The sequence below is a fragment of the Bos indicus x Bos taurus genome, chromosome 24, assembly GCF_003369695.1.
Source record: "Bos indicus x Bos taurus breed Angus x Brahman F1 hybrid chromosome 24, Bos_hybrid_MaternalHap_v2.0, whole genome shotgun sequence".
In the NCBI taxonomy this organism is placed as follows: domain Eukaryota; kingdom Metazoa; phylum Chordata; class Mammalia; order Artiodactyla; family Bovidae; genus Bos; species Bos indicus x Bos taurus.
In genome coordinates, this window is record NC_040099.1 from 33049883 (window position 1) to 33077835 (window position 27953).

At 43.6% G+C, this 27953-nt stretch overlaps 1 protein-coding gene across 1 annotated transcript in view; it reads right to left on the reverse strand.

Moving 5' to 3' along the window:
- Positions 1-27953, reverse strand: part of LAMA3 (laminin subunit alpha 3) — a 250109-nt gene that overhangs the window by 168138 nt on the left and 54018 nt on the right. The window contains exons 5-11 of the mRNA XM_027525882.1: positions 26401-26571; positions 21892-21983; positions 16995-17110; positions 13044-13162; positions 8935-9025; positions 6509-6640; positions 5471-5536 (exon numbers count right to left, since the gene is read on the reverse strand). Of these exons, the coding sequence (XP_027381683.1) occupies positions 5471-5536; positions 6509-6640; positions 8935-9025; positions 13044-13162; positions 16995-17110; positions 21892-21983; positions 26401-26571 (787 nt within the window). The remainder of the gene's footprint in view (positions 1-5470; positions 5537-6508; positions 6641-8934; positions 9026-13043; positions 13163-16994; positions 17111-21891; positions 21984-26400; positions 26572-27953) is intronic.

The following is a 27953-nucleotide window of genomic DNA, read 5'->3' on the forward strand; positions in this document are numbered from 1 at the left end:
ATAATGAATAAAAAAAGATCTGGGTAAATCAGAACAATTCTACAGTCTTTGTATCATCTCTAACTTGCTCATACTTCAATCGAACAGTCACCTAACTTGACAAAAGAGGCACTAAATGTGTCCAAGGGTATAATTCATCACAAGAGAAGCCTTGGAACTCAGGCTGGCATGAGCACCACCCTGTCTGTCCATCACAGCTGCCACACGAGGCCCCAGTGCCACAGCCCCAGAGGCTGAGACCACCACAGTGAAATGCAGAGGTTTACTGTCAACTACAGTCTTGGTGATAAACCAGGCATTGGAATTCAGTAAGAAACTTGAACTTGACATTGGCATTGAAGTCCAAGGAATCTAGATTTACTACCATCTGTAAACAGAAAAAAAGCATTGAGTACCTATGCATTGCTAAATTTCTGTTTCTGAAATTTACTTTTTAACTTAGGTGTGCTTTTTGTAGTGCAGTGGTTATCATGTTCTCCTGACACCTTTTAAGATATCTGGCAAATACTCCCACACGGTGCAGGAACCAGAGATTTCTGAGGCCCCTCGCTTCTCCTCCACCCTCACCTCCCACCTCCTCATCAGGTCGTAGTGCCTGTATCTTAGGAAGGTAGCTGGAATCCTCCCCTCCTTCCAGAGTTCCAGAGCCTTCCTGCTGCCAGAGCCCATGCAGCTCTTTTGCATAAACTAAAAAAAGGTGTCTCAAGATGCTTTCCTATCACTTGCTATAAAATCATCACCATAACATCTTATGGAAAACTCCAAATGATGTTTAGGCCACCTCAATATATACAAATCTGTAATGTTCTCAAGGCTTTCTCCTGGTCCCAGGAAGCCCTTCTAGAACTCTATCTTTTTCTTTCCTTCTTTCCTTCCTCCATTCTTCTTCCCATCCTTCCCATGTACCTTCCTATTTTCCTTCCCTCCCTTTTGTAAGAAGCTATAAGGATGACCCTTGGGTCTGTTCCTATTGTTCCGTGTTCTTGCCTGGTGGCTTAGATGGTAAAGAATCTGCCTGCAATGTAGGAGATGCAGGCTCAATCCTTGGGTCGGGAAGATCCCCTAGAGAAGGAAATGGCAACCTACTCAGTGTTCTTGCCTGGGAAACCCCATAGACAGAGTAGCCTGGCGGGCTGCAGTCCATGGGGTTGTAGGAGTCGGACATGACTCAGCGACAAAACCACCACCACCTTGCCAGGTCATAGGATTAACTCCTGCTGTTGTAACTGTTTGCCGGTGTGTCTCCTGCAGGCCTGGGGGCTTCCAGGGAGCAGGGACTGTGAACTAGCAGCTGCCTCAGCCATGCCTGGTACCGAGGAGGCACTTAATAAGAGTCCAATGAATGGAGAATATGCTAAATATTCAAGACTCCAGTTCTCTTTGGTAAACACCATTCCTTAAATTCTGTTTTACTGGCATCTACAGAGAGCCGCCAAACTAAGATATCAGAATTCACCTGTCTCTCTCTAAGCCGTATCTGGCCTGTCTCCATGCCAACAGTGGCTGCCCCACCCTGCCAGGCAGGTTAAAATGCCCAGCCGGGGGAGGGACAGAGCGCAAAGGCATGCCCCAGCAGGCTGTCACCCCCAACTCTCAGAGTTCTCTTCATTAGCACAGACCCGCCCACACTGACTCACAAGTTGGCAAGGGCAAGTAGCTCCTCTAGAGAAGGAAACGGCAACCCACTCCAGTGTTCTTGCCTGGAGAATCCCATGGACAGAGGAGCCTGGCAGGCTACAGTCCATGGGGTCGCAAAGAGTCGGACACAACTTGGCAACTAAACAACAATCACAACTAGCTCCTTACAAAGTGATCAGGGGAATCAAAACCTTTTCACGGGGTCAAGGAAGCTCTAGGCAGACATGTCCTCCAACCAAATGCGCTGCTCTACAAACCCATCCCAAGATGGCATCACTCTCCTAAAGTAAGCACTTAGAGTCTTTCTGCAGCTGCTGATTTTGCTCTTTACCACTCTTCATTTGAACTTGGAGGAATAAAAGAGTACCCAGAAGCCAGTGTCCCTCTAGAGTGAATGTTTCGTGTATCCTTTCATTTTCAAAAAGAGCCCTTGAAGATGTGTCTACTAAACGTGAACTTTCTAAAAATAAATGCCAAGTGGTTATAAATGATCACTTGGACCCAGAAAATCCCAATAATATCCAGGGTCGCGTAAAGCTAAAAACATTCTGGCCTGCAAAACGGTTCTGTCGTTTCGCTTCAAGTCTCCTTTGTTTCAAGTGTCTGGAACTGAGCCTATGGAATTTCTAGAACAGGACTTCTCGATCTGGGCTGCACATTGGAATCTCCTAGGAAAACATCATTGCCTGGGTGTGGAATCCCAAACTCGAAAGATGCTGATAGAGCCCCAGGATCTGTAAACTAAGGCCTGAGGGCCAGATCCTTTTGTTTTAGTAAACAAAGTTCTACTGGGACACAGCCAAGCTCATTCATTCGTGTATTGTCTATTCTTTTCATGTTACAACAGCAGAGTTGAGTACACGCAACTTTGCCTACAAAGCTGAAAATATTTACTATATCTTTACAGGAAAGTCTGCCAACCATGAAATACAAATTTCTTCTAACCAGAGCAGTGGTTCTTAACAAGAGACATACACCAGAATCATCTAGAAAATACGTTCAAAATACCAGCCTGAACTTCACCCCTGGAAATCTTCCCAGGTGGCACTAGCGAAACCCACTTGCCAATGCAGGAGACATAAGAGAAGCTGGTTCGATCCCTGGGTCGGGAAGATCCCCTGGAGGAGGGCATGGCAACCCACTCCAGTATTCTTACCTGGAGAATCCCATGGACAGAGGGGCCTGGTGGGTTACAGTCCACGGGGTCACAAAGAGTCGGAAAGGACTGAAATGACTTAGCACGCATGCAAGAGACAGGCCAGAATCATCTAGAAAATCTGTTCAAAACACCAGGCTGAACTTCACCCTGGAAATCTAGATTTAAGATCTGAGGGTGAAACACAGGCATTTAGATTTTGTAACAGCAGGTTCTTAAACACAGCTCTAAGAAACACTGAGAAGACATTAAAGCATCAATAGGCCTCAATGAACTAAAATCCTCAGGGATGGGGGAGACCTGGTATCATCCAGTATTGTATATCTCCTGGCAGCTGAGATGTTCGTGCTCCTAAGGTTCACTGCCAGAGGTCAGGCCCCACACTGGGTGTTTTTAAAGTGCATTAGTAGAAAATCAAATTGAACGGGATCTCTCTGCTTTCAAATTCCCAAATAAATCTAACTGCACTAAGTGGAATTTCTTTTCCTCAAGGCTGTGTTCTGAGGCTTCCCCAATATTTTGTAACAGAAGAACTTTCCTTCAAATTCAATTAAATTTCCTTCCATAACTCACCACAGGCCTATCTGGGGAGAAAAGGAAACAGAATAACAAAGGGGTTACTGGAAACAGACCAGAAACAGAGTATCTAAAACATGCTTGTGGAAGGAGACCAGAGATGTGCATGGTAATCCAGGCTCAAAAGGTGAGCCCCATTCTAATCAAACGGAAAACATTTAAGGAAACACTTGCTGTACTGACTATGGGTAGAATACCATGCCGTGGGGATCAGAAGGTAAGTCAAGCACAGGTACTGTCCCCAAGTGACCAAGTGTGTGCACGCATGTGTGCTCAGTTGCTTCAGTTGTGTCTGACTCTTTGCAACCCCATGGACTGTAGCCCGCCAGGATCCTCTGTCCATGGGATTTCCCAGGCAAGAATACTGGAGTGGGTTGCCATTTCTTCCTCCAGGGGATCTTCCTGACCCAGAGATTGAACCCACATCTCCTGTGTCTTCTGTATTGCAGATGGATTCAGTTCAGTTCAGTCGCTCAGTTGTGTCCAGCTCTTTGCGACCCCATGAATCGCAGCACGCCATGCCTCCCTGTCCATCACCAACTCCCGGAGTTCACCCAAACTCATGTCCATCGAGTCGGTGATGCCATCCAGCCATCTCATCCTCTGTCGTCCCCTTCTCCTCCTGCCCCCAATCCCTCCCAGAATCAGAGTCTTTTCCAATGAGTCAACTTTTTGCATGAGGTGGCCAAAGTACTGGAGTTTCAGCTTTAGCATCAGTCCTTCCAAAGAACACCCAGGACTGATCTCCTTTAGAATGGACTGGTTAGATCTTCTTGCAGTCCAAGGGACTCTCAAGAGTCTTCTCCAACACCACAGTTCAAAAGCATCAATTCTTTGGCGCTCAGCTTTCTTCACAGTCCAACTCTCACATCCATACATGACCACTGGAAAAACCATAGCCTTGACTAGATGGACCTTTGTTGGCAAAGTAAGCAGATGGATTACTTCTCTTTAGATAAATCAGTACCTTTTTGTGATCCTTTTAATGAGATTAAATGAACAGAAATCTGGCCAACCTTTATTATAGGGAGTCAGTAACTTCAAATATCCCCAAAGTAACCTTGAATCTGTGAGATCCATCACCTGCGTTTGGAAATTCTTAACTGAAGTATTTTACACCAATAATATGAGACACAGCCTGAAGGATGCGTAAGTTCCCCATTGTGAATGATTCCCATTTAAAAGGAGCACCTTGTACAAGACACAACCCTGCATATTAACCATCTAACACGTTTGTGATTTTGCTTGTTTATATGTTAAATATGTTACTTTATGAGTTGCCCACACCCTACCCCCAACTAAAATATAAGTTGTATAAGCTGTAGGACAGCTGGGAAATTTATTTCACTGCTAAGTCCCCTGCAGCCAGAACAGTGTCAGACACATAGTAGGTGCTCACCAAACACGTGCAGAATCAGGGATTACGTAGGCAGAGCACCTCTCCACCCCAAAGCCTGCTTCCGCACACCAGGCCACTCTCTTCCCTGAGCACTTTTCTGGCTGCAGCAGCTCCTTGGCCCCCCTGCAGGCCAGGTCCGGAGAGTTAATGCCCCAGAGGCAGCCCTCCCCACCCAGCAGGTGACTGAAGTTCTCCATTCAGCTGGGGGAATGCTGAGCAAGTTCTCTGCTGTCTCCCAGAGCTGCCAAGAGGGCTACAGCTCCAGGAACTACCGCAGGACCAAGCTTGCTAAGGCAACTTCAAAAAGGCCCCCTTCAGTCTCAGACTCACTCCCTTACTGATGCTTCTTGGGGTGACTTCCCAAACGAACTGCTTGCATTCAGTCCCTTTCTCAAAGTCCCTTCATGGAGAATCAAGACAGACGGCAGGCAGCTGACTGTCACTGAAGTTTTCTGAGCAAACTGGAGACAGACAATCCAAATGGCTTAGTCCCCTTCATCAGGCAGTGCCTTTGCAAAGCACAGACAGGATTAGAGGTTGAAGGGGCAGGGGGGTGAAGAGTCCAAACGCAACACACCCACAAGGCACCACCAAGCTCCCGTAAGAATGATTTGAACTTGGACATAGCCATGTGTGTAGAAGAAGGAAAGGAATATAGAGAACATTTTTACTGAAGTTAAACCAAGTGAGAAATTACTTGCCTTTTATTATATCTCCAGCTACTGGATCCTCTGGACTTGGAGTAGAAATAGGAAGGATGGGAATTCCTAGAAAAATAGTTTATTGAAAAATACAGAGAAAAATTAAGGACACAGCATAGTAAAACAGTAAATGCAGTAACTAGGAAGATGCCCACTCCAATGTAGTGAAAGCAGTGTGTGAAAACCAACTGGGGGGGAAAAAAAAAAAGGAAATATTGCTACACTTAAAAATGTAGCATCTAGAACCAGGAAGGTCAGACATGAGTGTGATGTGCATACTAATGAACAGAAATGGATATTCTGTGCTCACAATGGCTAAGTCCCAGTCAACTAGGGCTGAACTGGACTTCTTTACTATCTTTTTAAAAACTTAATTAACTAACTTTGGCTGCACTGGGTTTTCATTGCTGTGCATGGGTTTCTCATTGCAGTGGCTTCTCTTGTTGCAAAGCATGGGCTCTAGGCTTGTGGGCTTCATAGTTATATTGCACGCGCCGAGCTGCCCCAAGGCACGTGGAATCTTCCTGGAGCAGGAATCGAACCTGTGTCCTCTGCACTAGCAGATGGATTCTTAACCACTGGGCCACCAGAGAAGTCCCTTTAGTATCTTTTTTTGTTCTTTAATGTAAAATTGAGACTAGTTTTAAAAAAATGCTTCCTTACAAGTTTTTACTCTAAAACTTTGCTTATGAAAATACAATTTCTGCTCAGCTTCTCTCCAATAATTAAGGATTCTAAATTGACTAAGTCCTGATTCAGTGTTACTATGTTTGGACTTAAAAGTCAGCTCCTTTAACTCTAAGATGGTTATATAATTTGTCCTCCAAAATGGGACACTCGACAGTGGAAGTGGATCCTCATTGAACAGTGACCCTGAAACTAGTGAACGTAGTTTTGGCCAACCCAATACAGCCTTCCTGGCCCTATTTCTGTCCCCCTCTCTTTCCCCGCCCCACCTGCCACGCCCTCAGGGGTCGATGCACAAAGCCCAGGTAAGCGCCAAGAAGCCAGGCCTCCCCTTCTACCACCAGGACTTACTGGAGCAAACTGGGAAATGATAGTAACCGGCCGCACACTCCTCACAGTGGTCTCCGCGGAAGTTGGGCCTGCAGGTGCAGCGGCCGGAGCCCTGCTCACAGTCCTCCGCATGCTCCGGGTGGCAGCTGCAGGCTAAGAGAAACCCCAGTTTCAGAGGGTCCGTCCTTCATTGCACCTCTTAAGGCCAATATTTCCTAATGTCCTTATTACTGGGTTGGTTGAAAAGGTCATTTGGGTATTTTCATGAGGTGCTATGAAAAAACCCAAACTAACTTTTTGGCCAATCCAGTCCTTCATCACTGATCCACGCGTGTTCCTGAAAGGCCATTGCTTTCCACTTCATACCTGGTGGATGGTTTGCAGTGACCCAACCCCGTGGCCCTCAGAAATAGGCTTTAATGAGCAGTTACACTTGGAAGGCCTCCAGGATGTGGTTTATGATGTGAGCACCACCCAGCCACCATGCAAGAGGCAAAAGGCACTGTCCCCCCATTGGAGGGGCTGGGTGGGCAGAGCCTCTCCTGGCTATGAGCCAGGTGCCAATGTCCAGAGTGTTCCTCGTTACACAGCTGTATTGTGGACATGAGTGTGAGATGCCTAGACACTGATATATAATCCGTGGACAGCACAGCAAGATCATGTCCATAATCCAAATGTTAGAATCAAATGATAAGACTTACTGAAGGCAGTTTTTCTGACCTACATGATGGTCAGGTTTGCACTCCAGAGGGACAGACTTGGGCTGTAAAATGCTTGGTAACGCCCTCACTTCCCCTGACCTGGCCAAAGTCCTCACCTTGGGCAACGAAAATACCGTCACAGCTCAGCTGAGTCCCTGTGCAGTGAGGACCCAGGAGGCTGCAGAAGGCATGAGCACCAAGCATCCCCCAAGCCTGGCCTCTCCTGAGGTCCTTTGTTTAATTTGTTATTATTCATGTGTCCAGTGGATTCTTAATGCTATGCCTCTAATACCTCCAGGAGACCATCTCAGCGACAAAGAAAGAAACTAGAGAAGTGATGGAAAACTGAGGTTCCTAATAAGGCAAGACTATATTCACAATGTCCCGTTTTCCTTAGCCAAGGCCTCTTTTTTGTGAACACAAGAAAAATGATGGGCATACTTCATGGGATGATGTGGAAGATCGAGGGAAAACAGAGACCCACTTTTAACAACGATGATGCCCTCAAACCTTAGTGATACAATGAATGAATCTGGGGGGAAGGTGGGCACGGAAGTCAACTTCAGGAATGGAATTGTTTTCTAACTGCAATAGCCAGAGAACATAAAGGAGTAAAATAACTTTCACATGCTGAATAAAGTCCATAATCTGCTCTATGGCTGATGATTGCACAGGAGGAAAAAGTGGTGTTTTTCTGCACAATGGAAGCGGTAGGTTACAGCGGCACTAACAGATATGAGCAATATCCTAGCCTACTAGTTAGTGGTTCTGTCACCTGGGCCAAAATACTCAACTACTAAGACCCTTCGATTTCTCTACATCTAAAAAGGAGACTAATAATACATTAACTTTGTTGTGAGAAAAGAAATTTGTGAAATTATTCAGGCATTGCCTTGTATATAGCAAGGGCTCAATGAATCATAACTATTTTGAATATTATGACTATTCGTAAATCCTTATGAAATCATTGCTAGGTGTCTTATGCTAATTCTGATGAAATCTGAAATTACTGGAGATCACAGAAACATGCCAAAACAACAGAAAACATTTGTTGCAGGCCTAGTATGGGACAGGCCCAAGTCTCAGTATTCTCCCAGGTAGTTTTTTTGGTGTGTTTCTTTTCAAAAAGAAATTATTTTATTCTTACTATTGTTATTTAATTTATTTTGTGTGCGTGTGGCCATGCTACGTGGCATGCAGGATCATAGTTCCCTGACCAGGGATCAAATCCATGATCCCTGCACTGGAAGCATAGTCTTAATCGCTGGACTGCCATTGGTTTTGATGACAATTCACTTAATCTTAGAGACTAGATTATCATTTCCATTTATATAGAAGAAATCTGATTCTCAGAGAGACATGTAACTGAGGTCACACAGTAAGGAGTAGAACCAATAATATGAAGAGAGAGAGAAAACAAAAGGAATTATTAGCCAATCGTAATTTAGCCCAATGATCTCCCTGAAGTCTAGTTCAGTTCAGTTCAGTTCAGTTGCTCAGTCGTGTCCAACTCTTTGCGACCCCATGAATCGCAGCACGCCAGGCCTCCCTGTCCATCACCAACTCCTGGAGTTCACCCAGACTCACGTCCATCGAGTCAGTGATGCCATCCAGCCATCTCATCCTCTGTCGTCCTCTTCTCCTCCTGCCCCCAATCCCTCCCAGCATCAGAGTCTTTTACAATAAGTCAACTCTTCGCATGAGGTGGCCAAAGTCTAAGACACACCAAATTGGAATGAAACTTACGAATGCAGCCATCGGGGGCATGGACCGGAATGCCATAAGGGCGGTAATAGCCCTTAGCACACTTCTCACAGTTTACACCCGCTGTGTTATGCTAGAAAGAAACAAAAGGAACTTAGAGGGAAGAATACAGGAGAAGCCCTTATTTTGTGCTATTCATCCTGAGAAATAATTCTGTCATACACAACTGTAATGTTAAAATCACTGAAGAAAAAAAAAAGCACAGATCTTGACCTTGAGTCTCCAAGATTTATCATAGGACACTGGCTTGAACTTGGCTCTGGAATTTTTTCCCATTGGAAGAGGAAATGAGACCACGAACTGAACAGGCCAAGTTTTCCTCGCTACCTCTTACTGAAGCACCTGATATCTGAGTGAGCAAAAACTCCAGATGGCCACTCTTCCAAGCTTCATTTGACAGTGATGAATGGATAATAGATCGCCTTTAGGTTTAACCCTGGGAATAAAGGGCCACGTGTGTATTTTTATCTTCTTCAGTTTTGAAAGAAACTGCACCTACAACTCCTCTCGTCATTTCAAAATTTTATCTTTGCTTTACTCTAAAACCATTTCCCAAACATTTCTGCTATGAGAATGGAAAATGTAGGCATGTGTCTCACACAGAGAGCTCATTTTAAAGTACAATACAAGGCAGCCTTTTACATTTCACAGCTAATCCTTGTAATTGCCAGAAAATCAAATTACCCAACATGCACCATCAATTTCCAAGAACTATAAAGGATGGATCTAGGTCAATTCTGCCCCCCTCTCCCAATTTGGAAACAATCAGAAGGACAATATTCTTTCGTTAATGAAAGGAAAGGCAATAGGAAATTAAAAAACAAAAACAAATATAACGCTGATTCAAAAGGAGTCTGCATAGAACACAGAGAAAACAAGGACGCTTTCTGGATCCTCTCCCCTTCAACATGATTTTATTAATTACAGACTTTTATTTACTACCACTTCTTGTCCTGTGGGCTAAAATCTGAATTCACTTTAACACTGAGGTCAAAACCACATTGGCCACGTCTTTGACTTCATTTACATGCATAAACATCTTGGACAAATAGGAAACAGCTGTGGTCCACCCTCTCTTCCAGCAAATGCCAATGACCCCTCAACTCCATTATTGGCCACTATGGCTTCTGACAGAGCACATCAGGTTGAACTTGGGTCCCAGTTTTTTTCTGATGACTGATGACGCTAAGCCCTTTGTATGCTTATTGGCCACTCATATACCCAGTTTTATGAAGTGTTTATTGTATGCTTGTTGACCATTCATACATCCACTTTCTGTGAAGTGGATATTCAAACCATTTGCAATTGTATTAGGTTATTTGTCTTTTTATTACTGAGTTGTGGGAGTTCTTTATACATCCTGGATACCAACCAATCGTCAGATTGATGTTTTGGGAATATTTTCTCCCCATTCATGGCTTGCCTATTCATTTTCTGCAGTGCCTTTTGTGAGCAGAAGTTTTTCATTTTGATGAAGTCTAATTTGTCTATTTTTCATAGTTATTGTTTTCGGTGACCTAAGGAAACTTTGCTCATCCTCTGAATCATAAGGATTATCTCCTATATTTTTCTCTAAAGCTTAAAGTTTTAACTTTATTTTGGGTCTGATCCACATCAATTTAGTTTTTTATGTATGTTTGAGATGAATGGTCAAAGTTAACTTTTCCCCATATAAAATTCAGTTACTCCAGAACCATTTGTTGAAAGGACTTTCTCTTCTCTCTCCACCTCCTGCCATTAGATTGCCTCGGTACTTTTATCAAAAATAAAATGTCCACTGTGGACATAAAATGATCCAAGTCTGGGTCTGCTTCTGTGCTTCCTGTTGTGCAATGCTGATCTGTTCTTCCAGCCTTATGTCAGTAGCAGTGTTTCGATTACTGTAGCTCTACAGTTAATCTTGAAGTATGATAAGTTCTTCAATTTTATTTCGTTTCTTCAAGACAACTTTGAATATGCTAGGTCATTTATATAACCATATAAATTTTAATCCACATGTCAACGTCTTTATAAAAAATAAAAAAGAACTTCCATTATCTCTGTACAGCAATTTGGGGAAAACTGACATCTTAATACTACTGAGTCTTCTAATCCATAAATACATTACATTTTTCTATTTTATTTAGTTTTTTCTAGATATCTCTCAGCAAAGCTTTTTAGCTTTAACAGAGAGGTCTTACATGTCTTTCGCTAAATTTGTTCCTAAGCATTTTATGTTTTATATACTATTTTTCATCAAATTTTAACTTCATTTTCCTAGTGTTTGCTACTAGTATATATAAATACAACTAGTTTTTCTATATTATCATTGTACCCTACAATATTACTGAATTCGCTTATTAGTTCTGGTAATTGTCTTGTATATTCCTTAGGCCTTTTTACATAAACAATAATGTCATCTCCAAACAGAAACAGTTCTACTAGTTCTACTTCTTCCTTTCTGACCTTAATACTTTTTTTCCCCTTGTCTATGCAATGGTTGCGTCCTCCAGGACACTGTAACAAGAATCCTTTCTTGTTCTCAGTCTTTAGAAGGAAAGAGTTCAGTACTTCATCACTAACATGACGTCCATTATAGGGTTTTCATAAATATCCTTCATCAAAGTTCAGTCCAGTGTACCTGCAGCTTTTATGTGCACGCAAATCACCTGAAGGTCCTGTGATACATAGCTTTAACAAGATCCTGGGGTCTTTCACTTAGTCACAAAACCCACGCAAATCACCTGAAGGTCCTGTGATACATAGCTTTAACAAGATCCTGGGGTCTTTCACTTAGTCACAAAACCCACGCAAATCACCTGAAGGTCCTGTGATACATAGCTTTAACAAGATCCTGGGGTCTTTCACTTAGTCACAAAACCCACGCAAATCACCTGAAGGTCCTGTGATACATAGCTTTAACAAGATCCTGGGGTCTTTCACTTAGTCACAAAACCTAATGATTCATAACAAACCTATGGTGCATATTTACTTGTATTTAATTAACTGTGATGACAGATGATATAAAATGTGTGGAGAGGGAGACATGCAGAGAGTGGTGGGTCTCTCTGAGGGTGTGTATCCCTGGTTCCATACAAATAGGCACCTCATGTACAGTGCCTCTTTAATGGCAACATTAACAAAATATCATTCTAAAAGCAAACAAGACAGAATGTAGACTAAATTCATGAACATTTTACACAATTTTTAATGAATATCTTGAGGCAGATATACATATACCCTCCTCTGCTATATACACCTCTTAGCTAAATTCCAGTCAACCCAATCATTCTACAGAAGGGATGAAGAATCAGTTCTTCTTTGGTTTCAATGTCAATGGCAGACATCATTGACTGATCATGACATACTTCCTCCAGACTCAGAATTCATTTGAAAACGGGATTTAAAGTCAACATGGAAACTATATGAATTTATCCTATCTTAAAGCCTTTCTACTATAACATGGATAGCAGTCAAGATGAGAGGAATTCTCCCCTCCAATCAGGCAAAGACCCAAAAATCTAATCAACAGAGTTTGGGCAAATATACCTCAGTCCATTTTCCCTACAATCTCTAAATTACATCCAGCTAAGCAGGCTTTCTATGTACAAAAGTGGAGAAGGGTGTCAGAAAATCCTTTCAATTGCCTATTACTTTCTTCACATCATTTTATTTATTTTTATTTTTAAAATTTCTTATAAATGTCCTTAAAAATATTTTTATATATTATTTATTTATTTATTTTTGGCTACGCTGGGTCTCTGTTGCTGCATGGGCTTTTTTCTAGTTGCAGTAAGCCAGAGCTACACTCCCGTTGTGGTGTGCAGGCTTCTCACTGCAGGGGCTTCTCTTGTGGAGTATGGACTCTAGGGCACACGAGCATCAGTAGTTGCAACTCCCAGGCTCTACAGCACAGGCTCTACAGTTGTGGTACACAGGCTTAATTGCTCTGTGGCATATGCATTATCTTTCCGGACTAGGGATCAAACCCATGTCTCCTGCACTGGCAGGCGGATTCTTTACCACTGAGCCACCAGGGAAGCTGGTGATATTGTTTTAGAGTAGGGCTTCCTGAATGTTCATTTCCTAGGCTGACTTAAATAGTGCCTTACCTGACAGTTAATGCAGACCCCTCCACCTGCATAGAGGCCTTGGATATTCAAGCTTGCCTGCTGCCTCTCAACATCCGGATCATAGTAACAGTCGGTGGAGTGTCCATGGCAGTTGCATGCTGAGGAAAGAGCATTCTAAGTTAGTACTGCATCGTGACTATGAGACCCTCAGTAAATCCCCGCACCCCCTACCCCTAGAGGATTACTGCTTACTGAACTACAAGAAAGTCCATTCTGGAACACCATGGATACCCTCAGTGGAAAATTCTAGAGACTTTTACACAAAGATCAGCCTACAACCATATGCAATTTATACCTTCTTTTGTTTGATATTAATTGGGAGAAAGTTTCTCTTTTCAAAAAAATAAGATATGTTTCAAAAAAATAAGATACAACAAATTAAGATAAATCAACATGCCAAGGAGATCAAACCAGTCAATCCTAAAGGAAATCAACCCTGAATATTCATTGGAAGGACTGGTGCTGAAGCTGAAGCTCCAATACTCTGGCTACCTGATGCAAAGAGCTGATTCACTGGAAAAGACCCTGATGCTGGGAAAGATCGAAGGCAGGAGGAGAAGGGGATGACAGAGGAGATGGTTGGATGGCATTACCGACTCAATGACACGAGTTTGAGCAAACTCTGGGAGACAGTGAAGGACAGGGAAGCCTGGCATGCTGCAGCTCATGGGGTCACAAAGGCTGAACACCAACAACAACCTGCCAATTAAGCTGCACAAAGTGAATATTACTACTGCTCCTACTGCCAAGAATAACTGAGCTCCCGGTACACTACGGAAAGCATTACATGCATTACCTTATTTTATATGCATAATAACTTTCTAGGGGAGGTATGATGATGTCCATAGCCCAGATGGGGACGCTGAGGCTTAGAGAGGTTAAGGGAAGTGTTCACTCACAGAGTTCACAAGTCAGACAAGCAGAATCCTGACTTGTCTTTCTGTGACTCCAAAACCTATTCTCTCAGTCAACATTCTAAGCCTTTCATCTCAGCTTTATCTGTAATAGTGATCAAATGGAAGTAATCTTGACATCTAACCATAGGGAAATGGCTAAGCAAACAACAGTATATTTGCTTGACTGAGTTCTATGAAGTCAAGCACTGCTCAGGTTTTGTTTGTAATAGAGCATGGTGCCCTGCACACAGTAAGGACTCAACAAAACAAACACTTTTTAGATACACTTGAATCAAGAATGACTATACCATGAGCCATCAAAAAGGATGTCAAAGAGTTTTTAATGATACGGGAAAATATTTTTAAATACTAAGTGAAAAAGATCCAGATATCCAAAAAAATAATAAAGCTGAGAATACCAAGTATTGGCAACCAAGTATTGGCAGGGATGTGGGGATAGAAGTACCTCTAAAAAAAAAAAAAAATCCAGATATAAAATTATATAAAATAATATACTCTTGAGCATTTAATGTATGAAAAAAACACTAGAATACCTGACAAAATATTAATAGTGGATCTCTTAGGGTAATAAAAGTATTAATGATTTTACTTTAAGAAATAATTTCCAAATTATTTACAATTAACATATGATACTTATAAAATTAGAAAACAGAGTTTAAACCCATTTAGGATTTTCATCATTGCCAAGATGAAAAAGATTTAACACAAGTAAAATTCTTCTTGTTTCTTAGGTAGAATCCATATTCACTACATTCTACCTAGATCAAATTTTCTATCTTTCCAGGAATTTGTATATTTTAATCAAGTTCTCAGATAAATCTATTAGGGAAGAAGATTGAGTTAGAATTTCAAATTAACCTGTTTTTTTAAGTCTCTATTGAATATGTTACAGCACTGCTTCTGTTTTATGTTTTGGTTTTTTTGGCCCTGAGGAATGCGGATCTTAGCTCCCCAACCAGGAATCCAACTCACAGCCCCCCGCATTGGAAGGTGAAATTTTAACCACTGGACCATCAGGCAAGTCCCCAGTTAATCCTGTTTTTAAGAGCTTGAACATTTTCTTATTTTCATTTCCTCAGTGGTGCCCTGATTTTTTTAGGCATTTCTATTTACTACATCAGTTATTTCTTCAGAAGTCTTTATTTTGAATTGCAGTAACTCACATGGAGTTTAGACAGCATCTAACAAATATCTTACTAGGTCTGATTTCCACATGCAGCCTGTAATTTTTAACCATTTTGGCAAAAAAAGTGTAAGAAAGTTAAAAACTTATGAAAGGAAATTATTTAAAAGTCATCACACATGTTGGAGTAAGCATGTGACCGAGGAGTTCCATCAGTCTGGAAAACAAATCATATGACCAATGTTGGAGTTTATGTGATAACATTTACTCAATCAAACTATTTTAAACCAGCATCTGAAAGTGTTGGAAGAAACAACCCCTGATTATTACTTTTCCCTCTTTTTGGCCCTATTATCTAGGGATAAGAAGTAGGGGATTCAATGAAAAGGAACCCGTTAGCTTGACTATCAAGTGAGAATGGCCATCTAGGTAACACCCTGGACCTAGAGATCACCTGAGCATTCACCCAGACAGCATCCATACCTTCCAACAAGGCTAGGATCTCTCAAAGCTCGCTTGGAACTTCTCACCAGAAATGGATTCTAAGTAATTCTGCTAGTTACAGAAATCACAGTCTTATTTCTTAACAGTTATAAGAACTTTTTGGCCAAAATGCTTTCTTACCCATCTAGTTAAATCAACAACAAAAAAGTGAAAATGTCAGTCACTCAGTCGTGTCCAACTCTTTGAGAGCCCATGGACTATAGCCCACCAGGCTCCTCTGTCCATGGAATTCTCCAGGCAAGAATACTGGATTGGGTTCCCATTTCCTTCTCCAGGGGATCTTCCTGAATCAGGGATCAAACCTGGGTCTCCTGCATTGCAGGCAGATTCTTTACTGTCTGAGCCACCATGGAAGCCCAACAAACCTGGATCCAAGCACCTTTTGGTCATTTCATAAAAGCAAATTCATCTGCAAATGCTAAGAATATTCAGGAAAAAATAAGCCACAATCTCCAAAGTCAATAACGACAAGTTAAAAAACGTTTCTAGCAAATGGAATAAATATGTGAATTTCTAAGAAGATGGGTTTAAAAGAAAATCTTTAGTTGGCTGTCATAGGGCTTGTTTGCTAAAATAACACTTTTTTTTTTTTTTGGTTTATATTGTGCCCATAATTAAAAGCAGCCTCTCGCCTTTCTTCCTTCATTCTCTGGTCCCCTCCACCCTACATCCCCCTCAGTCCTATTCCCTCGGTGCTTCCAGTTCTCTGTTTAGACATCAATCTCACCACCTTCTCTGGATGTCTGTCCTCAAAAAAAAACTCAGGATTCCAATCCAGTATCACATCCTAAGAAACTGTAAGGGTTTTAAATTTAATAATGACTGCATCGCATTTTAGATTGCTAAAGAGAGGCCAATTGTCAAAGCACTCTGCCCAATCTTTGCACACAGTGAATGTTTAATATATATATTAATGGTCATTATTGCTGCTATTTTTGTTCACATGTTTCTATCTGAATTTAGAGTGGGGCACTTCTACCTCCAGTCGGTGAGTTACTCGTTGGGATGGATAGTTCTGACTCTAGAGACTGACATGATCCTGCCCTGTTCACGAGCACAGGAAAAACACTGCCCTCAGTCCTTAGGCAGGCTTCCCAGGGGCACTAGAGGTAAAGAACCCGCCTGCCAGTGCAGGAGACATGAGACGTGGGTTCGATCCCTGGGTTGGGAAGATTCCCTGGAGGAGGGCATGGCAACCCACTCCAATATTCTTGCCTGGGAAATCCCATGAACAGAGAAGCCTGGCAGGCTACAGTCCATAAGGTCACGCAGAGTCGGACACAACTGAAGCAACGGAGCACACATGCATTCAGTCCTCAGGCAGAAATGAGGGAGGGGGCTCATGGGCGGGGCCTTGCGTCCCAGGGTCCCTCCTCCAGGGCTCACCTTCACACTCATTGCTCTGCTTCCCCGTGGCAGGCCGCCAGCGCCTCTGATTGTACCCCATGCAACAGCGATCACACGTGTCCCCGCAAGTATTGTGCTGGCATTCACACCGAAACCTGGGCATATAACAAAGCAGATCTATTACTGAAAAGTTGTTTTTTTTAAACTGAAGATCAGCTGCTCCCGTGTGAAAAACTGAGTCATCATGGTCACCTATGGTACCACTGCGTGACTATGAGAACAAAGCACTCTGCGTATGTTATTTCAAGTCCCTCCATCCTGCTTATTAACTCCACTTTACATGTGGTGACACTAAGATCCAGAGATATTTAAATATTTGCCAAAACTCACGAGATGGTCAACAGAGAGCCAGATTTCAAACTGAAGTTTGTCTGATTCCAAACTCCCAGATCTTCTCTACCACCTTATATAACGATAAATCGACACAGGAGCAAGTGCTGAGGGTACTGAGGTGTGCGGAGTATCAACATCTTCACAAAAATCTAGAGTCACCTGTGAGATGGGTCAGATTTCTTACTTTCAGCCTGGTGTCTGGCCAGAGGTACAAAGAATCCAAGAGACAGTCACTCACAGCATCTCAGAGGACCCTGCTTGAAGGGTCCAGCTCCAAAAAGCAGCTCCATCACTGGGCCAAAGCTCGGATTACTCAGCAAGGCAATGGGGTAAACACAAAAAATCTACTTTCAAAGAACTACTTTGAAACTTAACTATCGCTAAGTCGTGTCTGACTCTTTGTGACTCCATAGACTGCAGCATTCCAGGGTTTTCTGTACTCCACTGTCTCCCGGAGTTTGCTCAAATTCACGTCCATTGAGTCGCTGATGCCATCCAACCATCTCACCCTCTGTCACCCTCTTCTTCTCGTGCCCTCAATCTTTCCCAGCATCAGGGTATTTTCCAGTGACTCAGCTCTTCGCATCAGGTGGCCAAACTACTGGAGCTTCAGTTTCAGCATCAGTCCTTCTGAAGGAGGAAACAGACGGAACAGGCTCCATCTTGAAAGCAGGACTCCACCTTGGGCCAGACTGTGGACTTTGAGCTATATGCCCAGTATCTGTGGAAATGACGTACCAATTGGAAAACCAGACCCCTCCGGATGGAAGAGCACCAGGGCTCATACCTAGACACTCCATCGCCTAAAAGAATACCCTAATTATCTGTGTAACTGAATAGAATCATAAATTCTATTAAGCTTATTGGGGTATGACCACAGGCATACTGATAGTTGTCCACTGTTAACTACCTAGGCTTAAGGCATACAAATCATGGGTTTAAGGCATATGAATCATGGCTTTAAGGCAAACAAATCATGGGTTAACTTTGATTGTATCTTTCCTTTGTTCAGACTAGTTTCAGAGAATCTGGGGAGGTGGGTTTGAGCACATACACTTAGGGTATATAAGGTTTCACAGAAACTGGTTGGGGTCCTTGGCTAAGAGGAGACTCTGCCTTGGGCCCCCCGGTGTAATAAACTGCACTCCACTATCTGCATTGTCCTTCTGAGTGAGTTTGTTTCCCAGAACTTGTGCCTACAATACTTTCAATGAATATTCAGGGTTGAATTGACTGGTTTGCTTCTCCTTGCAGTCCAAGGGACTCTCAAGAGTCTTCTCCAGCACCACAATTTGAAAGCATCAGTTCTTTGGTGCTCAGACTTCTTTATGACACAACTTTCACATTCATCCATGATTACTGGAAAAACCATAGCTTTGACTATACGAAAGTTTGTTGGCAAAGGGATGTGTTGTCTGCTTTTTTTTTTAATGACTCTGCTTTTTCATATGCTGTCTAGGTTTGTCATAGCTTTTCCACTATAGACGTACCTTAAAATGTTTCTAGGCTTAAATGAAATAACTATAGTCATGGCACTGAATTAGAACTCCAAGCTCTGAGCTTCCATTCATCTGTGCTTGAAAGAGGATTCAAAACAGAGTCTAAGAAAACTCTTGGCTGTGCCCATGGGGATCCCATTAATCCTTCCCAGGGGAGATGGGAAGGTTACTCTCCTAAGAAAAGGCATCATCCCTCTCCCAACTCAGCTGCCTGTTAAAGCAGATGGACACAGATTTAACTGGCAGCACAGAACAGCTGGAGTTCAAATGGGTTTTGGTCAGAGATGCACTTTCAGCTCATTGCCAATGAGGTATTTGCTTAAGCTGGACTGAACAAATATTTAGGGAAAACTGCTTAAAGAACATACAGTCTTATTATTCTTTTTTTGTTTGTTTGTTTCTTTTTCTGGTATTGTGGAGTCCAACTACTCTCTTTTTAAAAAAAAAATACTTATTTATTTTTGGCAGCAGTGGGTCTTCATTGCCGTGTGCAGGCTTTTCTCTAGTGCTGGCGAGCGGGGCCTACTCTCCATTGCAGTGCTCAGGCTTCTCATTGCAGTGGCTTCTCTTGTTGAAGCTCCCAGGCTCTAGAGTGCAGGCTCAGCAGCCAAGATGCACCGGCTTAGTTGCTCCTTGGCACACGGAATCTTCCCTGACCAGGGATCAAACTTGTGTCCCCTGCATTGGCAGGCGGATTCTTTACCATTGGACGACCAGCAAAGTGCCCAACTACTCTTATAGGGAGATCCATATTGAGTACAGAAAAAGAAAAGAGAGCGGGAAACCTTTCTGAATCATATTGCCACCCCCAAATAACTGCTTTTGCTGATGCTCTCTCAGCCCAGGCTGATGACTGGTGTAGAAAATTTATCCCTGTGCCTGTTGGAAGGATGTTACTGAATATGTTGTTGACTGGAGAATCCTCTTCGTGACCATTCCATCCACCTCCAGGTAGACGTCTCATCTGGCCCCGGTGTCAACATTCACCTTCTCCTATACAACTGATCCTTTTTAGATTACGATCATAGTGAAATATGAAACTGAGTAGGGTTCCCTTTTTGAGTTGACTGCTAGGAAGCTCAGAATTAAACCCATGACCCTTCCACGTTTCTGGACATCAAAGTCAGCCTTGTACCCACGCTTGATTAAAGTCCTCTTTTGCCTTGCCACAGGTTCTACTTGATTGCTGATTGCCCAGCCGTGGCTCCCTCCGTTAGGTCATTGAATCACCTTGAACATAAGACTTTTTTTCTATTCATAGAGGCCTCCGTGAATCACCTGTGCAGGTCAGCCTGTTGGGCAGAAGCCAACCAGCAGATGGGGAGGCAAGGCAGTTGTGCTAATGTAGACCAGTGGCACTCAGCCTTTCACTGAGGGATGGAGAGATATTTTGTGACACACGCCGGGAGCAATTCAACGCTGAGTACAGAACCCCCGCAGGTCTGCCAAGACCACAGAGCCAGCAGCTCTTCCAAACGGGAAGCTCAGCCTCTCTCCAATGACTTCTCCTCCTCTCCTCTCCCACAGGGCACCACTTTATCTCAGGCTCAGAGACCTACAGTGAACTCTTTTCTCCTTTTCTTCCAACTCCGGACTTCTCTGACTCGGCTTCTAGTGCCTGAGGGCCCAACTGTTCAGGAGGTTACATGGCAGGCATATTTAATCATTAATAAGCAAGCCCTTACTGATTAAGGACTGGTCGGTTGATAGATTCACAGTGCTATCTCAGAGAGTACCACCTGATCCCTGAAAGGGGGCTGACAGCATTAGAGATTGTTTCAAGTTGGGCAGAGGGCATCACCAACTTACCATGTACACTGGTAGCTGGCACCTCTGCCCAAACCTGTAGCTAGGCCTTAGCATTGTGTAGCCATGCACAAACTTGAACTTGACTAACAGTAAAATGTATCCCTGGTAAATGCTGCTACGGGGAACTTAACACTTTAAAACACTGAGAGACAAACATTACTATATCTAGCATCTGGTCATTTCCGGCCCTTCAGAGTATCCTTCTAGAAGTGATAATGTGAATGCATACAATTGCAGAGAGACACAGGTTCGATCTCTTGGTTGGGAAGATCCCCTGGAGGAGGAAATGGCAACCCACTCCAGGCTTCTTGCCTGAAAAATCCCATGGACAGAGGAGCTGGGTGGGCTACAGTCCATGGGGTCACAAAGAGTTGGACACGACTGAGCACACCTGGCCACACTTACATACATACTGCAGAGCAGCACGCACAACGCAACATACATACAACTGCAGAACACAATATTAGAGATACACGCATCTTGTTATATGTGAAATACACCCAGAGTTACACTGACGTTCATAGCAGAATTATTCACGACAGATAAAAGGTGGCAGTGACCTGTGTCCATCAACAGATGAACGGGTAAGCAAAAGGCAGTGTATACATAACGAAATACTATTCAGTCTTAACAAGGAAGGAAATTCTGACACATGCTATGAGGACATCATACTATGTGAAATAAACCAGTCACAAAAAGACAATATTGTGTCTTCTTTGAGACACTCAGAGTAGACAAATTCATAGAGACAGGAAGTAGAATGGCGTTGCCAGGGGCCGTGAGAGGAGAGAATGCAGAGGTGTGTAGTGTGTAAAGAGCCTCAGTTCTGCAAGGTGAAAAGAGCTCTGGAGGTTGGCTGCACAACTACGAATGCGTTGAACACCAGTGAACTTAAACCCCCCCCCCCACTTAAGGACGGTCAAGATGGTAAACTTTCCATGTATTGTACCACAGTTTCAAAGATGAAAAAGGATTTGAAAACATACACCAGGGATGCCAAACATTTCTCCCACCAATTGTACTCAATTGTCTGTGGCTGCCTGGGGCACCGTCTGGAGCGGGGGTGGGAAAGGGGGTGTTGGGATGGAGGAGAGGAGACACACACATCATCTTCGTGTTGAGGTTGAAACATTCCTATTGAGGGAAGGAACTTAGAAGTATGTAATAGGATGCCAACACCACTGAAACAATTAGACATTCATAGAAAGCTAAAAAAATCTATACAAGGTACTCACAGTTTTTCCGGATTGTTTGCATTGCACACTTCAGCATGGCCGTTGCAAACACACCGCCCACCGATGCTGATATCCTTTATGCTGTAATAATACTATAGAGCAGAAAACACAACATGTCAGTTTTACTAAGCCCTGACATAGACTTTACTAATCTTTAACGCACACCTGTACTGACCCTCTTCCCTTCCATCCTGTCTCCTAAGCCTCCCTCAGCACAAAAGGGAGCCACATTTGGATGTAACTTTTCTTACAAAAAAATACATTCCCCAATCAAATGTAATAGCACCCTGCTGAATCTGTCCATTTAAAAAAATAAAATACCCCGGCGGTCCAGTGCTTAAGACTCCGTGCAGCCAATCAGGGGACGTGGGTTCAATCCCTGGTCGCGGAACTAAGATCTCACATGCCATGTGGTCAAAAGACAAATAAAAATAGATAAATAAAATGGTACAGCTGTCATGACTAATGAACTATACTTGTTACATTATAAAAAGTAATTGGGACTTCCCTGGCAGTCCAGTGGTTCAGACTCCGCCTTCCAATGGTTCAATCCCAGGTTGGGGAACTAAGATCCCATGTGCCACATGGTCAAAAGACAAAAAAATTAAATGAAAAAAATGGTATAGTTGTCGTGACTAATGATCAAAACTTGTTACATTATTAAAAAAATAATTGGGACTTCCCTGGTGGTCCAGTGGTTAAGTCGTCACCTTCCAATGCAGGGGGCACAGGTTTGATCCCTGATTGGGGAGCTAAGATTCCACATGCTTCACCACCGAAAAGCCAAAACATAAAACAGAAACAATACTGTAACAAATTTAGTAAAGACTTTAAAAATAGTCCACATTAAAAAAAAAAAAACCTTTAAAAATAAAACTAAACTTTAAAAAGTTTTTAATTAAATGCTTTAAATGCATGAAGAGAAATTACCTTGGAAAAGAAGCACACCCTATAGCCTTTGGGAAAGGGATTGCCTGCTTCCTAGCTTCTCTCTTTTTTTAATATAAAGCTGAGTCCCATATAGTGCACAATATACTTGCACATTATCTATTTACCAAAAACATAATTTTGTATCAAACATCTGCCACCAACTGTATGCAGGTTCCAGGAAAGGAGAACAATATTCATCAAGATGGATTAGATACAGCGCTGAGACTGGCAAGGCCCACCAGCAGCTGTGGACGTCCGCTTGCCTACGGCAGGGTGAATAAAGCCACAGGTGGAGGTTCAAGCTCCAAAAGGCCAGATAGCTACAGACCCAGCTGAGGCTCATCCCCTAAACCAGTCCAGCCATGTGGGTGGCCATCTCACGGACAGGGCATATCTCCAGCATGGTGGGGGTCTCTCCACTTGTGACAATGGGTGGCACCAACTGCCAGCTCCCTTCCTTCCCTTGGCTGAAGATGCACAGGATTCAGTAAGGAATTCAGGGGTCGGGGGTATAAATAATCTTTCTCACTGAGGTGATGTCACCAGCGAGGATATCTGTTAGGAAGTCTTTGAACTCACAAGGACAAGAGGGGCTTTGTATCTGTTGGCTGTCGCTGAGGTTAGTCATCCTAAACCTCCCCACTCACTCCAAGCTGGGGCTCTGTTCCCACCTCCTCACTAAAAGCTGTGAGGTGTCTTAGCTTCCTGGCCATGTCTTACTTAATCTGAAGACATTAACAGCCCCTCTTGTCAATACAGATAAATGCAGCATTGGCGAGCTTTCTGAGACAAGTGCACACTCAGAAGCTTTCACCACAGAAGTTTCTCTCTGCACATGGGTTAGGGCAGCAGTGGCAAGAGGGAAGCCCGCCATCTGCCTTCACTCAGCTGCATACGTGATGCGTGTAACAGGACAGCTGGTGTTCTGGGCTCCTCGACTTAAAGAACAACCTAGACTGGGGGAGGGGGTTATATACACGGTACGCACCATAAGAAATTACTTGTAGGTTCATTTGTACCATTCTTCTAGGTTCCACATACATGTGTTAATATACAATATTTGTTTTTCTCTTTCTGACTTACTTCACCCTGTATGACAAAGTCTAGACCCACCCACGTCTCTACAAATGACCCAGTTTTGTTCCTTTTAATGGCTGAGTAATACTCCATTGTATACATGTACCACATCTTCTTTATCCATTCATCTGCCCGTGGACTTTTGGAATAGAGACTCCAACGTGGACACAGTGTGGCAACGGGAGGGTGGGAAGAATTTGGAGAGTAGGACTGACATATATACACTGCTGCTGTTAAGTCGAGTCAGTTGTGTCCGACTCTGTGCGACCCCATAGACGGCAGCCCACCAGGCTCCCCCATTCCTGGGATTCTCCAGGCAAGAACACTGGAGTGGGTTGCCATTTCCTTCTCCAATGCATGAAAGTGAAAAGTGAAAGTGAAGTCGCTCAGTCATGTCCGACCCTCAGCAACCCCTCAGCCGCCCACCAGGCTCCTCTGTCCATGGGATTTTCCAGGCAAGAGTACTGGAGTGGGGTGCCATCGCCTTCTCCGGATATATACACTACCAGGTGTAAAACAGATAGGTAGTGGGAAGCTGCTGTATACTAGGGAACTCAACTTAGAGCCCTGTGATGACCTAGAGGGGTGGGATGGGGGGTGGGAGGGAGGTCCCAGAGGAAGGGGATATATGTATACATACAGCTGATTCACTTCATTGTACAGCAGAAACCAAGACAACACGGTAAACCAATTACACTCCAATTAAAAATTACTTAATAGAGAAGACTACATTCATCTAAGTGAAAAGAAATCTACATACATAGGAGTATCCTTACAACCCTCAAAAAGACAAAAAAAAAAAATGTGCTGAGGACATCTGTGGTGAGGCTCCAAATGTAGAGGAATGGAAACACTCTGGCTACAGTTGATCAGAAAGGCCCGGATTCCCTTGTAAATTCCACCCTCGGATCCAGTTGTAGTTCCCACATACAGCAGCTCAGAGACAGCTAAGGGGGCTGAAATTGTAGCAAACAGGCCACCCACACTCCAGAGGACTAGCCTTTTCGGAAAACTCAAAACGGTAGCGAAATTTGAGTTTTCTCTCTCCCTTCCTTTCCCAGCTCTCTGACTTACCTACATAAGAAGCCGGACTCTATAAAATAGAGCTGGCATCTTCCATTCACCCTCCCAAGTCCAGCATGCACCCCTCTCCATTCTGCCCTTTGCTCAGGGGCTGAACTTTACGGGATGATAAGGGTCTCTTTTCCTTCGGCCTCCTGCTAGATTTGACCACTGGGAGGCCCGGGGAGGGGATCAGAGGACGGGAGGAGAATGAACTAGGGGTATTGATTCTGCTGATACCTTCTGTGCCCAGGAGTCAGGGGACTCTCCTGACACTGAGAGTGAGGGATGGCCACCTAACACTGGCAGAAAGTACTGATGTTCACCAATGCCTGTACCCCTTGCTTTTCTCTACTGCATTACCCAGCCTCCTGCATGTCCAAGGGTCCCACAACCAGTTCCTGCCAATGGCAGTGAGCTGTGTGGTTAGGAGACTCACCCTCCCTATGCTCTCTCTCTTTTCCCTCATCAGCTGACCAGATGCAGGGAATGCAAGGACCACCTGGGGTCTGACATCCTAGGATGGCTGTGGCTCTTCATAGAAACTGACCCCATATCAGACCGTGACATGAGCAAAAACTAAACCTTTATTGTATTCATTTCTGGCACTTGGGGACTATTTGTTGTAACAGCAGACTAATACCAGGATGGCTGTCATCTTTGCCTTTCATCTTCTTTGAATATGATGATTTGTCTTTAACAGCCAAACTTCTAAACTGCATCTCATATTTCAGACAAGAACAACTCCTACGCCTCTGACACTACTGGCTGTAAAGTTTACTTAAAAGCACAGATGTAGAGAACAAACACACGAACATCCAAGGGGGAAGGGGAGGTGGGATGAATCGGGAGATTGGGATTGACATATACATACAACTAGGTAACTATGAGCGGAGAAGGCAATGGCACCCCACTCCAGTACTCTTGCCTGGAAAATCCCACGGACAGAGGAGCCTGGTAGGCTGCAGTCCATGGGGTCGCTAAGAGTCCAGCACGACTGAGCGACTTCACTTTCACTTCTCACTTTCATGCATTGGAGAAGGCAATGGCAACCCACTCCAGTATTCTTGCCTGGAGAATCCCAGGGACGGGGGAGCCTGGTGGGCTGCCGTCGGTGGGGTCGCACAGAGTCGGACACGACTGAAGTGACTTAGCAGCAGCAGCAGCAGCAGGTAACTATGAGAACTACTGTAGCACGCAGGGAACATGACTCAATGCTCTGTGATGACCTAAATAGGAAGGAAATCTAAAAAGCAGGGGATTATGTACATATAAAACTGATCCACTTGGCTGCACAGCAGAAACTAACACAACATTCTAAAGCAACTAAACTCCAATTTGAAAAAAAAAAAAAAAAACGGCTTACTTGAAAGAGTTGGAGGCAATGAATTCAACAAAGTACCAAAAGCTGCTGTCCTGGCGCTGAAGAGCACTACTCACCCGCCGGGTGACGGTTGGATCTCTCTGCGCTTTGGAGATGAGGTGTCCAAGAAGGGTGTTGGTTCGGAGAAAACGCAGGCGGATGTTTGTGGCCTTGGTGAATTCCCTCAGGGCGTGGGAGAAAGTAAAGTTTTTTGCACCTGGTCGACCATTTATCAGGGACACCACAACCTAAAAGGCCCACCACACACACACATAGAGAAAAAAAGTCCTTTTAGCAAAGGCTTCCCAGGTGGCGCTAGTGGTAAAGAACCTGCCTGCCAATGCAGGAGATGTAAGAGATGCAGGTTCAATCCCTGGGTCGGGAAGATCCCCTGGAGGAGGGCATGGCAACCCTCTCTAGTATTCTTGCCTAGAGAATCCCAGGGACAGAGGAGCCTGGCGGGCTACAGTCCACCAAGAGTCAGACCTGACTAAAGTGATTTAGCACACACACAACTAAAGCTCCAAAACTCTTGGTTTCTTTGAGTCATTTGATGTTTCAAAGCCTGGGCTCTTGGGTTCTGTAAATCATTTCCTTTCACAAACCCTTTGCTGTATCCATGTTGTGGAGCTATAAACACTATGAGATGTTGGAAGTATAATGTTTAAATCTATGAAAATAAGGAAACAATTTTTGTCAAGCTGCATCAAAGAAAGGAAGCTAAAAACCTAAATGAGGTTGAAAAAAGGAAGTCTCTGGATATAAACAGTGAATGGGGACAAAGAAATCTATTCAAAACCCAGGTTTTGCTTTTATTTTTTTTTATCTTTAAATTTATTTATGTATGACTGCACTGCTTCTTTGTTGCTGCCCATGGGCTTTCTCTAGTTGCGGTGAGCGGGGGCTGTTCTCTAGCTGTGGTGGGAGGGCTTCTCGACGCAGTGGCTTCTCTTGTTGCAATGCACATGCTCTGCAGTGTGGGCTCAGGAGTTGCAGCACACAGGCTTAGTTGGCCTGGGGCATGTGAAATCTTCCCAGACCAGAGATCACACCCATGTCCCCTGCATTGGCAAGTGAATTCTTTACCACTGGACCACCCAAGTTTTGTTTTAAAGCTTGAGGAGATGAAATCCAAGTCTCATTTATTAAGACATGAACCACTGACCCATCACTGGAAGATACTGTATACAGCTGCTCAAGAAAGATCTCCCTACCTAAGGAGAATGAGACTGACACCCTTTAAAGCCACTCACTTGAAACTCCATGGAATTCTCTGATGCCCACCACGCTATTTTCTCATCTTCCCTAACAATAGCCTGGCTGACTTCACAAGGAACACATGCAACCCTCCCCGACAAATGACACCGATCCTGCCAAAAAGGATCAGGGTTAGCTCTGCCACCACCCCTTCATCCCCCTACTCCTATGGGAGACAAGGTGTTTGTGAAGCAGTGGGAGGGGTCTTCACCACAATCACCAGTGATCCACTTTTTAAATATTCCAACAGAAAAGAGAATCTAAGACCTATGGGCCTTGGAGTCAGAATCCGGACTTCCCAAGAAAAATCAAAGACCTCAAATAGAATTTCCAATGTCAATTATAGTTCAATTAAAAAAAAAAAGAATTTCCA